At 45.9% G+C, this 14,123-nt stretch overlaps 2 protein-coding genes across 3 annotated transcripts; one reads left to right on the forward strand and one right to left on the reverse strand.

The window, feature by feature from the left end:
• Window positions 1-168: 168 nt before the first annotated feature.
• Window positions 169-876, reverse strand: LOC126491636 (RNA-binding protein 8A-like). Its single transcript, XM_050127437.1, has one exon. It carries the CDS (start codon window positions 830-832, stop codon window positions 218-220), a length of 615 nt encoding a protein of 204 aa, XP_049983394.1. The 5' UTR covers window positions 833-876; the 3' UTR covers window positions 169-217.
• Window positions 877-1,638: 762 nt separating this feature from the next.
• On the forward strand, window positions 1,639-11,403 carry Ccl25 (C-C motif chemokine ligand 25). 2 transcript variants are annotated; one of them, XM_050127439.1, is made up of 6 exons: window positions 1,639-2,323; window positions 2,436-2,558; window positions 6,077-6,194; window positions 6,287-6,399; window positions 8,414-8,510; window positions 9,402-11,403. In XM_050127439.1, exons 1-6 carry the CDS (start codon window positions 2,218-2,220, stop codon window positions 9,433-9,435), a joined length of 591 nt encoding a protein of 196 aa, XP_049983396.1. In that variant the 5' UTR covers window positions 1,639-2,217; the 3' UTR covers window positions 9,436-11,403. The 2 variants fall into 2 exon arrangements, with proteins under 2 accessions (XP_049983396.1, XP_049983395.1); XM_050127438.1 differs by having other exon boundaries at window positions 2,188-2,323; window positions 8,411-8,510; window positions 9,402-11,398.
• The last annotated feature ends 2,720 nt before the right edge of the window (window positions 11,404-14,123 follow it).

A 14,123-nucleotide genomic window follows, 5' to 3' on the forward strand; every position in this document is an offset into this window, starting at 1 on the left:
TTCTTTCCGATTTGGGTGGAATATTCTATAGATGTCTGTCAAGTCCAATTGATTCATTACCTCCATTAATTCTCTTAGTTCTCTGTTAGGTTTCTGTCTGATTGACCTGTCCATTGGTGAGAGAGGAGTGTTGAAGTCTCCCACTATTAGTGTGTGCGGTTTGATGGCTGCCTTGAGTTTTAGTAATGTTTCTTTTACGTATGTGGGTGCTTTTATATTAGGGGCGTAGATATTCAGGATTGAGACTTCCTCTTGATGAATTGATCCTGTTATGAGTATAAAATGTCCCTCTCCGTCTCTTCTGATTGATTAGCCTGTGCCTTTTTATAGGTGAGTTGAGCCCATTGTGGCCACCTCTCCTCTTGCCCTTTGGTGGACCCCGAACAAAACACCAGTCAACACTGATTGGCTGTCCCATCAAATCTTGACCATTGAGTCCCTCCATGGCAGCCTGAGCTTCTTTGTATGTTTCATACTCAACTAGAGTATATCCCTTCAAGTATCCGGTGCGCCTATCCAAGTTAAGGTGGATGTTTTTTATCTCCCCATACTCAGCGAATTTGTCATGGATATCTTCCTCGGTGGCTTCTTCGTGGACTCCGGTGACAAAGAGAATCCAGCCTTCAACAGAGCGCTGGGGTCCAGGTTCATCGCCATCCTGCTCCACGCTGTCATAATCCTCTCGCATCCGCGCTCGGGACCCCTCGGAGCCAAAGCCGCGGCCCTTCCGTTTCTTCGCTTTTTCTTTTAGTTTATGGATGCTCTCGTCCCCATCCTCATCCATGGCGAAATCCTCGCCCCCGGCCTCGTGAAGATCCAGTACGTCCGCCATCTTGCTTCTCTCGGAGCTCTCTGTCCTAAAATTTTTAATTACAAAGTGCACCTCCCAGAAGAAAATAAATAAATAAATAAATAAATAAATAAATAAATAAATAGGGCCGGAGAAATCGGAGATTCAGAGTGTGAGAAATAGCCAGGGAGAGGATTGGGTAGCCAGCCTCTGAGGAGGGAGATAAAAAGGAAAAAACAATCAATTATGAGGTCTTGTGGCAGGCCTCCTGCCGCCTCCCCTCACCCTACCTGATCTTCTGAAACACTTCTTTATCCTCCAGTGAGTCAAGTTAACCAAAGGAAAAAAAGAATGAAGCTTGTTTTGCTTGCTGCAGCAGACAGAAGACGTGCCGTTACCTGGATCCTGGCTTCACACTCCAAATGAGAGCATTTCTTTTAGTTTTGTTGAGATGATTCCCTATGTAATACTGGGGGAAATTCACGTGTCACTGCCCCATCGGGTAAGATGACTGAAGGTGCCTGCCACTAAGCCTGATGGCCTTAATATCTTTCCTGGGTCCCACGGACTCTCCAGAGTTGTCCCCAGGTCTCCATGTGGTTCTCGCACTCCCAACTCCCAAATAAATAAAAATTTTAAAAGTGCACCATCAACTGTAATTTTATTCAACCATTAAAAGTGAAATTATGAAATTTCAGGAAAATGAACGAAATGAAAAATATATCTTCAGGTGGCCAGGCTTAGAGGGACTAACAGTGCAGGTCTCTCTCCCCTTAGCTTTTCTGTATGCATGCATGCACACATGTATGTATGTATGTATACACACAGACACACATATATATATATATATGTATATATATATTTATGTAGGAGCGAGTATATTTAAGGCTAAAACAGAGCAAGAGAAAAGCATTTCAGCTCCTTGGTTCAGTGGGGAAAGGCACCCGCCGCCAGGCCTGACGACCTGAGTTCCATCCCTAGAACCCACATGATGAAAGGAGATAACAGATCATTGCCCTCTGACCCCACAGGTATGCCATGGTGCATGTGTGTGCCTCCGCCCATGTACAAAATAGTAAAAAAGCTAGAAGTAATAAAGCAATTTAAAAGCCAGTTAATTATAAAGGAAGGTATCTATGAGGATGGTGATAAAAAGCTGTTAAGGGAGCGGACTGGGGACATGTTGGACCCCATATAATAAGGTAGTGGGAGGAGATGCTGGTTGAGAGGCCTGGATAAAGTGGAGGCAACCTCAAGGTTCATGAAACAGGTAACCCGGAGGGACAGATGCAAATTAGGGCTTGGTCTATCTGTGGGAAGGAGAAGCCCAGCAGAAGTCTCACAGAACAGGTGGGGAGGGGGAGGAGCAGCAGGAGGGAGGGAGGAAGGGAGGGAGGGAGGGAGGGAGAGAAGCGAGGGGGCAGGTCATGCAGGGTGGGGCTCTGACTATAAAGGATGAAGCCAGTCCATTGATTCCACACGGGCAGTACACCCTAGAAGCAGGTGCAAGCTCTCCGGATCACACCGGCACTGGTGAGTCCTCCTTTGACTAGAGCGTGTCCTTTGTCACCCACCTCTCTTTCAGAGAGTTCCAGGGGCTGGCTTGAAACACTGGCGTCCTTATCCTTCCCTTCCTCTTCCATAGGTGGCCCCACTCAACCTTCCAGCAGCTGGAGAAGAGATCTAGTCTGCACCATGAAACTCTGGCTCTTTGCCTGCCTGCTCGCCTGCTTTGTTGGGGCCTGGGTGCCTGTTGCCCATGCCCAAGGTACTGCCCTTAGCCATATTTTCCTTGCTCCAGTTTTCCAGATGTTGCTTCTTTACTCAACCCCCCTCCCACGTGTTGAAATCTCCACTGATTCTGTATCCTTTGATTTCTTCAGTGGCTCTTGAGAGGTTGGGCAAAGCAAGAATTCCTGGCACTATTGGGGTTGGGTGGAGGAATAGAGATGAAGGGTGCCAGCTCCCTGTTCCAGGACCCCTCATCTCCACTCTGGAATGCTTCCTTTATAAGACTCAAGAGGATTAGGGGCTGTAGGAGGCAGAGGGTGGCTTCCATTTGGGGGAAAGGACTTATAGTCAAGAATGCGTTCTGATGTCCTTCCTCTGCCTAACCAGGGATGTGAGGTTGAGCTCTGAGCCCTGAAGCTCTTCCAACGTGGATTCCCTGCCTTTCTCCCCTGTGTAGTCTAGCTAAGGGCCCAAGGCTGTCCTTCATGGGATTCAGTTTCTCATCTGCCAAGTAGAAATGAAAAACTTAAGGATCCAGTGACAAATACCGTCAGCCCAGGGGTCAGGAAACTGTTTCTGGTGTCTTCCTCACTCTCCTGGAAAGCACAGACTTGAGGATTCAGTCGCTCAAGGCCAGTTCTCAGCATGGAGCGTCCCCACTGGATGCTTCACCTCTGAGAAAACACCGAGTCTCAGCAGGTGTCAAAACAAGGTCCCGGGCCAGGCTGGGGACCCAGGATCCTACCCCCTGCTTTGCCTGCTCCTCTACTAGGTCCTACAATTCCAAGCTTCCAGAGTTCACTCTCTGCCCAGGAGAGAGGCTTGGCTTTCTTTCCAGAGACTGCTATCAGAGCCAGGCCCAGCCTCTGCCCTTTGATCCTGGGAGAAAAGTGGCCCCCAGTGTTGGGAAACACTTGTCAAGGAACCCTGAGCCCCAGTTCTTACCTGACACCACTGCCCCTTGTCCTAAAGAGCGAAAGTGAAGGAGGATGAGCTCTCTGCCTGAACCACTGTACTGGCCTCTACTTCAACTCAGAGTTGACCCCGGAGTCAAGGTTTGGCAGATGGAGGTCACAGATAACCTTGAAGGCTGGCTAGACTGAGGAACCCACTGTCTTATTAACTTTTATTTGCTTATTCATTTGCTTCTTTCCTTCCCAGAACTTTCTAGAATCCTCTCTTTCTCCTGGACACCCCTCCCAGCTCACGCACATACTCTTTTTGTGTGGAAAACTTCTCTGCCTCCCCTGCCAGGTTGAAACGCCCCTGAGACACTAGGTCCAATTTACGTCTGTGCTGTCTGGATATTTGGTAGCTAGGAGAATTCTTTTAAGTTTTCGTTAGTCCAGCCGGGAGACCAACAAAGATCAGCCAGATCAGTTTAGCCTTTACTAAGATCAGTGGAAAAAGGAAAAGGAATTTAGGCTGGTTCCATGTGGGAGCGGCCAGCCCATAGCTGAGATCTCCAGGAAAGTGAAGTAACCTGTCTGTCTGTCTGTCTATTTATACTAGTTATACATGTATATGTATTTATTTACTTTATGTGCATTTTTTTACACTTATGTGCGTGTGACAGTGCCTGTGTGGAGAAAACAGGACAACTTGCAGGAGCTGGTTCTTTCCCTCCACTATGTGGATCCTTAGGTCAAACTCAGGTTATTAGGCTTGGTGGCAAGTGCCTTTGCCTCTCTGGATATCTGTGTGTGTGTGTGTGTGTGTGTGTGTGTGTGTGTGTGTGAGAGAGAGAGAGAGAGAGAGAGAAAGAGAGAGAGAGAGAGAGAGANAGAGAGAGAGAGAGAGAGAGAGAGAGAGAGAGAGAGAGAGAGAGAGAGAGTCTCATTGTTTAGACTCACTATGTATACCTTGCTGTCCAGGAATACACTGTGTAGACCAGGCTGGCCTTAGACTCTTAGAAATCCTCCTGCCTCTGCCTCCTGAGTTCTCGGATTAAAGGCATGTGCCACCACGTCCAGCTAATTTTTTAATTTTTAAAATTAAGATAGGGTCTCACATATCTCAAGCTAGTCTCCAACTTGCTATCTACCTGAGGAATACTTTGAAATTCTGATCTGTCTGCCTCTGTTTCCCAGGAGCTAGGATTCCCAGCATGCACCACCACACCTGGTTTATGTAGTCCTGGGATCCAATCCAGAGTCTCATACGAGCTAGGAAAATACTTTACCAATAGAGCTACAGTCCTGGTCACAATCTAGGTGCTTTGAGACAGGGTCTCATGTAGCTCAGACTGGCTTCAAATTCATGATCCTCTGCACCAGCCTCTGGAAGGCTAGGCCTACACATGTGCATGTGTCTTGATGTCTGGTTAACCATTTTTAGAAAAGAAGGACTGGGCTAGTGCCCCCCAAGTGTGCACTTGTTGTCTACCTCAGAGCAGAAACAGAAAGGACCTTGGGCTTCTTCTTTGCCTGTCTGCACCCTACAATCCTGGCCACGTCCTTAAATCAAGAGCTGAGATAAGAAAGCTTCCTTATTTCCCAGGCAGCCTGTTGACCTCCTTCTCTAGAAGAGGTGTCTGTGTGTGTGCGTGTGCGTGCATGTGTGCGTGTGTGTGTGTGTGTGTGTGTGTGTGTGTGTGTGCGCACTCACATCTTTGGTTGTCCCTGACACTCATGTGCCCCTGGAATCACAGATGTGGCTGGGTCATCTAGTTGCAGGTACCTTTTTGTGATTTTTTTTTATTGTTTGAGAATTTCAAACAATACAGATATGTTTTGATTAAATCTATTCCTTATTCCCTCTCTTCCATTATCACCCCTATCCCCACTCAACTTCATGTTCTCTGTTTTTAAACCCTCTGAGTCCATTTAATGCTGAAGGACCGTCTATTAGAGCAGTGGTAGTCCTTCAGGGACCACGATTCCGAAGAAAACCAAGCCTTTCCTAGCAACCATCAGTTTCCAATAGCTCCTCAGATGGGGGTCAGACTTGAGCTCCCCAGCCACCCATGCTGAGATTCCATCTGTCTTGATCTTGTGTGGGTCTGTGCGCTCATCACAGCTCCTATGACTGACATGTGCATCATCATCATCATGCCCAGAAAACATTTTTTTTCCGTGAAGACGCCCCCTTCCTCTGAGTCTTCCAATTCTTCTGCCCCCTCTTCTGAGATAATCCCTGAATCTTGTGGGGAGGGAGTATGATACAGATGTCTCATTTGTAGTGGGAAATTCCACAGTCTCTTACCCTGAGTGTTGATCGGTTGTGGGTCTTCTGGATAACTGCCATCTACTACAAAAAGAAGCTTTACTGATGAGGGTATAACTTATATGGATAGGAATGTAGGGGACAGTTTATTACTATGTCTATTTATTAGCATAATAGTATTAGGTTCTTACTTAGGGCCTATGACCCAGTCAGCCACAGACACGCACGTACACACACACACACACACACACACACACACACACACACACACTGCTACATGTTTGTGAAGGTCAGAGGATAATTTGTGATTCTCTCCTATGTAGGTTCTAGGGATTGAATTTAAGGTAGCAAGCGTTTTTACCCACTGAGCCATCTCACTTGCCTCTGTAGGTGCCTTTGAAGACTGCTGCCTGGGTTACCAATCCAATCTCAGATGGAGTATTCTCAAGCGTGCTAAGTGTTATCGCAAGCAGGAAGTGAGTGGGAGCTGCAATCTTCCAGCTGTGATGTGAGCAGGACCTTTGGTGTTGCTGGGTGAGAGTGATGCCTACCTTAGATCCTCATGCCCTGACCTGGTACCCACCTTTCGACCCTCTGTAGATTCTACTTCCGCCAGAAAGGCCCGGTGTGTGCGAACCCGGAGGATAAGGACGTGAAGAGGATCTTGTTGCCTAGGAACAAGCCAGTTGGCAGTCCCAAGAAGTGCACCCCAGGTAGGTAAGACCCCAGCCAACAGCTCAAGAAGGAAAAGAGCTCAGCATGCTAACATGCTGCTAGCTGACTCTCTTCAAAGAGTCAGTTGCTAGTGAGTCAGAGATGGAGCGAATAGCTAATCAGTTGCGTCAACACCCAGCTCCTGTGCAGCAGCAACCTCACGTGTCCTTCCTCAAGAGCTTTCCACGTTTTCTCCCTTTCAGTGCTGTGCACTGAATCCAGGCCCTTGAATATGCTACACAAGCGTGCTACCACTAAGAAATATTTCTAACGGTTCCATTTTATTTTCAATGTGTGTGTGTGTGTGTACGCGCATGCATGAGTACGTCATTATACATATGGTGGTCAAACCTCCTATTGCTCTTCTGCCTTTACTGCCTTGAGAAAGAGCCTCTTACTGAACTGAATAGAATTCAGGTCCTCAGGCTTATATGACAAGCACTTTAACCAACTAAGCTGTCTCTCCAGTACATCCTTGTTTTAATTAGTAAATTAAGTTTATTTTCAGGGGCTGGGGAGTTAGGTCACCTGCTAATCATGCAAGTGTGAGGACTGGAGTTTGGATCCCTAGGAATCCATGTAAATGTTGGGTGGGTGTGGTGGTCTTCCCGTAATTCCAGCCTCATAGCATGGAGAAATGGGACCCACCTAGCAAGCTGGCAGCTCTGGGTTTGATTGAGAGACCCTGCCTCAATGAATAAGGTCATAGAGCAATGGAGCATAATTTCTGACAATTGAGAGCCTCCACATGCACAGGCACACATGTGCATGTGCACCCACACATGTGAGGAAAAAGTGCATGCTCACATACGTGCACACTGTAAAGTGTTACAGCTCAGAAGGGAAAGGTATCCTGGCAGTTGGGAGCCAAGAAATACCACAAAGTTGTACCACTCAACAAATGCCACACAAAAGATCTATTTGGAAAAGCACAGGAAGGAGAGTGGCTGCCTCTGTTTGTGCAAGAAGCAGCAGGAAACTTGGCAGGAGACAGGGTAATACATGGTTTCTTGGGCGGGGGTGGGGAGGGCTATCCAGGGTGGCCTGGGATTGGTAGGAAATTTGTGGTCTGATCTTGGGATTGGTGGGATTTTGTGTTCAGGGATTGGTAGAATTTTTTGTCTCAGGCTGGTGATGGGGGGTCAAGTCAGGGTCAAGATTTCTTTCCTTGGTCCTTTTACCCTACATATACCATAAATAGATAAAAATGGAGAAAAATAAATATATTGTGTATTGAACACCCACCCCCATCGCCCACTCCTCTGTACTACCTTTTTTTCCCCTTTAACTTCTGAGACAAGAAAGCTGCTCTGTTTGTCCTGGAAATCACTCTGTAGACCAGGCTGGCCCCAAATTCACAGAGATCCACCTGCCTCTGTCTCCCCAGTTCTGGGATTAAAGGTGTGCACCATCCCTGACTGGAAATTTGTCCTCCTTTTTCTAACATCTTCTTCTCCCACTTTCTCCATTTCCCTGAAGAGTTTCATTTCATTTCTACTTTAATTCATACAGACATGGTTTTATTAGACTATATAAAATGTAGGAACCATAAATGAGAAAAAAAACAAAATGTTTGCCATTTTAAGATTGGCTTAATTCAAGCAGGGTGCACACCTTTAATCTCAGCACTCAGGAGGCAGAGAAAGGTGGATCTCTGTGAGTTCAAGGCCAACCTAGTCTACAGAGCAAGTTCTGGAACGTCCAGATGTATACTGAGGAACCCTGTCTTGGAAAAACCAAAATAAATAAATAAAATAAAATTCATTGGTTTTAATTTTGTGTATGAATGTTTGATTTTATGTATGTGCTCAAAAGTGGGCGTGGTGCCTGGGAAGGAAAGAAAAAAATATCAGATCTCCTGGAACTGCAGTTATAGATGGTTGTGAGCCATCATGTAGGTGCTAGGAATTCAACCCCAGTCCTCTGTAAGAGCAGCAAGTTCTCTTAATCTCAGAGCCATCTCTACAGCCCCTGTTGGAACACTTACCTGTTTCTTTCTCAATTTTCCAGCAGGTTCTCATACTGAAAGAAAGAAGTCAAATCATGCAAAGTCCAAGTTAGGGAACCTCAGAATTACCAGCAGGAGGAATGCCACCCTAGGCCGGCCTAGGTAAGGACTGTTGGTCATGCGACCTTCCTCCATCCATCACTTTGCTGATGGGGTCTACTCCCAGGAGCATGGAGTCAGCTGTAGGTTGTGTGGTCACACCCTGACATCCTATGTTCATGCCTTTAGCATGGCTTAGGGGGCACAAATAAATGTTAACATGAAATACCAGGGAGGTGGGCCAAGAGCCGCTCAACCATAGGCAGAACAGAAAGTGCCTTCTCCTCACACCATTCACATTTGCTTCCCATACTAGGCTAGTAAGCACTTCCCCCAGCCTTTTTATAATTTGCATTTTGAGACAAGGTTTTATTAAATTGCCCACCTTAACCTTGAATTTACTCTGTAGCTTAGGCTGAATCTTTAGCTCCTTCTACCTTAACCTTTAAAATACCTAGAGTTATAGGCATTTGCTACCATGCTTGGCTTCAATGTGACACACACACACACATGCACATTGTATGTGTGCCTTGGGTGCACACACGTGCGCGCTTGGGTGTGTGTGTATGAGTGATATACCACTGTGAGCCAGTGGAGGCTAGAAACAACTGTTGGGAGTTGCTTCTCTCTTCCTACCACATGGGTCTCAGAGATCAGCCTCTGGCCATCTGGTTTCATGGCAAGCAACTCTGCTTGCTGAACAATCTCATTAGGCCTCAATTTAACACATCTGATGCCAGATCTGAAAGAAGATGTTCCTCATGAATCAAGAAGATACCTGTGTCCTGTAATTTAGTTCAGTGTAGTTCTGACTGTTTCTGTGCAGACCATATATGGTTCCACAGGTTAAGGACACAGTCACGTAAGACTGACCCATTGAAAACTCAAACTCTCAGAGCCTCAGTTTTTTCCATCTGTAGGAGGGGGACAATACTAACACTGTCTATTTTACAGGGTGGTGAGGATGACCAGAAAGATCACCCATTAAGTTACTCAGAGTGAGCACCGTCTGGAGAATGAGAGGAGTCCCCTGAAGTGCTGTCTTCAGGGCATGACATGACCACTGAACTCATCAACTCACAGGAGCTACAGTTACCTGTACTTGACTGGACCCAGCAACGTTTCAGCATGGACGAGAGAGGGATTTCTGGAGCCCTACCCCATGCCGAGGAGCTATTGGCTGTTGATGATTGCTGGGGGAAGGGTGTCTTTTTTCCCAGAAGTGTTGCCATAGTCCAGTGTACAATCCCCCCACCCATGCTCATACAAGCAACCCTAATCAAATGCAGTGAGTCACACACAAAGGAAAAGAGGGACAAAAGCAGGGGCAGGGCTTGCTAGGAAGAAAGCATTCAAAAGGACCGAGGGGACTAGAGGAGGATGTGTGTGACAATGGTCAAAATGCCTATATTTGTGAAATGGTCAAAGAATTAAAAATAAAAAATGTAAAAGCCATTAAAAACTAATTACTTGAGCCGGGTGGTGATGGCAAATGCCTTTAATCTCAACACTTGAGAGACAGAGGAAGGCAGATCTCAGTGAGTTCCAGGACAGCCAGGGCAATACAGAGAAACCCTATCTCAAACAACAACAACCACCTAATTACTCACAGTGATGTCTGGTATGTAGAATGCTCTCAGGAAGTTAATGCCAGTATTTCAGATTTACCTGCTATAAATCAGGGTTCCTGTGACCCCTATTTTATTCAGTCAATTTTGCTAGGTGATCAGTTCCCAGGAGTCAGGGAATCACTTTTCTTATATTTCTTGATTATTCTATAGGATGTTATAAAGGCTATGGATGATCTAGGGTTGGTGTTGCTGAAGGAGTCTGTCTTAGTTGGGGTTTCTACTGCTGTGAAGAGATACCATGACTATGGCAACTCTTATATAGAAAATCATTTAATTAGGTGGCTTACAGTTCAGAGATTTAGTTCATTGTCATCATGGCAGGACATGGCAGCATGCAGGCAGATGTGGTGCTGGAGAAGGAGCTGAGAATGAGGAAGCTACATCTTGATCTCAAAGGCAATAGGCAGTGAGCTGTCTCACTGGGTGTAGCTTCAGCATATATGAGACCTCAAAGCCCACTCCCACAGGGATACACCTCCTCCAACAAGGCCACACCTCCTAATAGTGCCTTTCCCTATGAGCTTATAAGGTCCAATTGCATTCAAACTACCACAGAGTCTAGGTGGGATAATCACAAGCTTCAGGCCAATCTGGGTTATAGTGCAAGTTTGAGGCTAGCGTGGGATACATAGCAAGGCTCTGTCTCAAAATACAAACAAACAACAAATAAATAAAAACTAAACCAAAACAGGACTGAGGAGATGACTCAGCGTTAAAGAATTTGCTATGCAAGTGTGAGGGTCTGAGTTCAAATCCCCAGAAACAAGTAAAATTGGATGTGATAGTGTGTGTTTGTAAGCCCAGAGCTCCGGTAGTAAGATGGGAGACAGGAGATGCCCCTGGAAGATGAGCTATGGCTATAATCAGCAGCGAGCAACAGACTCTGTTTCAAGCAAGGTGTGAGATGAGGGTTGACATCTGATTCTGTCCTCTAACTTCCATATTCATCCTGGGGGGATGGTTCTTGAGATTCAGAAAGTCCCTGAAACTTACCCGGTGACAAGGCCTCTTCCTCGCAGAGCTTATACAAGCAACAGTAAGGACTGCTGAGGAGAGGAGACTCTCCAACTTGAGAGTTGTGCAGGGAGTGCTGGGATTGCAGAAGCTTTTGTGAATCTGCACTCGGGCCAGGATGGGTTTTCAGTGATATAACTGCCTTTGAGCCATACAAAGTAAGTAAGCCCCCACTCATGGTCCTTTAAGTAAGCCCCCACTCATGGTCCTGTAAGTAAGCCCCCACTCATGGTCCTGTAAGTAAGCCCTCACTCATGGTCCTGTAAGTAAGCCCCCACTTATGATCCTGTAAGTAAGCCCCCACTTATGGTCCTGTAAGTCCCCACTCATGCTGCTATAAGTAAGCCCTCACTCATGGTCCTGTAAGTAAGCCCTCACTATTGCTATTGTAAGTAACCATGTAAGGGAAGATTGGACTTTCATTTTCTAGCTACCAAGACCCCTATAATCACACAGAAACTATATTAATTACAACACTGTTTGGCTAATGGCTTAGGCATATTCCTAGCTAGCTCTTACATCTTAAATTAACCCATTTCTACTAATCTATATATATTGCCACAAGGCTGTGGCTTACCAGTAATGTTCTGGCATCTTTCTCCTTCCACGACTACATGGCATCCCCTCAACTCTGCCTACTCTCTCTCTATCTCTCTGTTCGGATTTTCTACCTGGCTTTACTCTGCTAAGCTATTGGCCCAAACAGCTTTATTCATCAATCAATAAAAGCCACACATTTACAGAAGGACATCCCACATCATAAGCCCTCACTCTGCTTCTATAAGGAAGCCCAGTAAACCTATTGGTTTGTTAAGATGGACTTTGGGGCATTGCTACTTTTTTTCTGTAGCAGTTCTCTATCTGGGGTGAGTAGATGCTTTTTCAGGTCTCCCCAGGAAAAGTGTCACACAGCAGGGATGCACCACTTTCCTGGCGCACTGATGTATTTGCCAATCTAGAAACCCTTTGAACCTCTCAGCTCGATATTTTTATGGACATGTTTCTACACAGCATGATTGATTATTAACTGTACTTTCAACTCTTCTCCCCTGTGTGGAGCAGAAATCTAATCCATGGCTCACTTTTCCTTGTGACCAGCCTTTGACACACTCAGGGAATTCAGCCCATGCAGCAAATCCCGAGGTCTTTGGAGCTTTGTGTCAGGATTTGGGGTCAAAGACCAACTGTTAGAACAAAAGTTGCTTCTAGGGGCCCAGGGTGTGGCTCATTTAGTAGAGTTATTGTCTAGCATTGATGATGCCTCAGTTTTCATCTCATACCTGCATAAACTGGGTGTGGTAGAGGTTCTCAGTCATCATTCAGCACAGAGGGAGGGAGGAGGATCAGGAATTCAAGCTCTTCTTTAACCATACAGGTTTTTTTTTTGAGGGGGGGAGGGTTTGGTGGGTTGTGTGCATGCGTGTATGTGTGTGTGTGTGTGTGTGTGTGTGTGTGTGCTTGGAATAGAACCCAAAGCCTTGAGCATCTTATCACTTTGTTACTGAGTTATCCCAAGCCCTCAAATAGTTCAATTTTTTTTTTTTGAGATAGAATCTCATGTAGCTCAGGCTGGCCTTAAACTTACTAGGTATCTGAGGATGATGTTGAACCTCTGATGCTCTTGCCTCCTCCTCCTGAGTGCCGAGGTTGCATGTGGGGACCACTATGCTCAGTTTATGAAGTGCTGGGGATTGAACCATCATTTCTGCCCCTGGTGTTTTACCTGTGTGTGTGTGTGTGTGTACATGTGTGCATGTTTGTGTATGTGTGTGCCGATCATGGGTGGTTTCTCTTCAGGACACTATCTGCCTTGGTTTTTTGTTCCTTTTTAAAAGAAACACATAATGATTTAATTAATTCTTTGAGAATTCCATACAATGTATTTTGATCATTCTCACCACTAACTCTCCTCTTTAACTTCTCCAATACCCACTTTCTCAACCACTCCCCTCAGCAACCTCTTCTCCTTTTTCTTTTTTTAAATTTGTATTTTCTGAGTTTATTTGTTACCAAGAACAACAAAGAGTTAAAAATTGTGGCTGGGAATCTTGGCACAGACTTTAATTCCAGGACTCAGAGGGCAGAGGCAGACAGATCTCTATGAGCTTAAGGCCAGTCTGGTCTACATAGCAAGTTTCAGTCCTTCCATGGCAACATAGTGTGACTCTGTCTCAAAAAGTTATTAAATTTTGAAGTGTGTGTGCCACAGAACATGTGTAGGAGCCAGAGGGAAACTTGCAGAAGTCATCTCTCTCCTCTCACCATGAAGGCTATCAAGCTTGCGGGCCAGTGCCTTCTCCCTGGGCTGTCTCACCAGCTACCCATCCCTAGTCCTGATTTTATTGAGATGGGGTCTCTCATTTGGCTGAGGGATCACCGATTAGCTTAGAACAGCCACAGAACCCCTGCTCTGCCTCCTCAGTGCTAGGATTACAGGGGCATACCACCTGCCACGGTGCCTTGGTCTTTTTGTCTTTAAAGTGTGGCTCTTAGGGATCGAACTCAGTTTCTCATGCTTATCTAGCAAGAATTTTTCAACTGAGCCATCTCTCTAGCCCTATTTTTTGTTTTTGAGACAGTGATTCACTTTGTATAGGCTGGCCTTCATCTTTGCACCCTCCTGCCTCAGGTTCCTGTCATGCTTTACTGGGCAATGCCCCAGCCTGGGCTGAATTACATGTTAATTCTCTTACAGAAGATTTGTGCTCTAGTCTTATAATAGTCTTCCTCCTTGGGGAATGACCCCTGGAAGGGTGGAGGTGACCTGACCTTGGACCATTGCTTCCTTACTTGGTTGATAAAATGAGACCCCTAATTTATGTAGCTCTGGTTTTAGCTCAGGGCTGTGTACTAGGCAAGCACTCTACAGCTAGCTGAATTACACCCTGTGCTCTCTGTCTAGAGCTATTCATTTATTCATTGTTGTTGTGGGATGGTGGTGGTGGGTGTGCATAGTTCAGAACACAACCTAGGGAGTGGGTTCTCTTCTTTCACTTTGGGGTTTGGGTACTGACCTCAAGAAGTCAGTCTT

This window comes from Alexandromys fortis, unplaced genomic scaffold (genome assembly GCF_014885135.2).
Source record: "Alexandromys fortis isolate MF-2015 unplaced genomic scaffold, M_Fortis_MF-2015_v1.1 scaffold_271, whole genome shotgun sequence".
NCBI lineage: Eukaryota > Metazoa > Chordata > Mammalia > Rodentia > Cricetidae > Alexandromys > Alexandromys fortis.

Excerpts from the sequence above, each read along its gene's own strand:
- Ccl25 (XM_050127438.1), top strand. The coding sequence starts at position 2,218 with ATGCAGGGTGGGGCTCTGACTATAAAGGATGAAGCCAGTCCATTGATT. Across the intron at positions 6,195-6,286 it reads TGCAATCTTCCAGCTGTGAT|ATTCTACTTCCGCCAGAAAG; the intron begins GTGAGCAGGACC and ends GACCCTCTGTAG. Across the intron at positions 8,511-9,401 it reads GCCACCCTAGGCCGGCCTAG|GGTGGTGAGGATGACCAGAA; the intron begins GTAAGGACTGTT and ends TCTATTTTACAG.
- LOC126491636 (XM_050127437.1), bottom strand. The coding sequence starts at position 832 with ATGGCGGACGTACTGGATCTTCACGAGGCCGGGGGCGAGGATTTCGCC.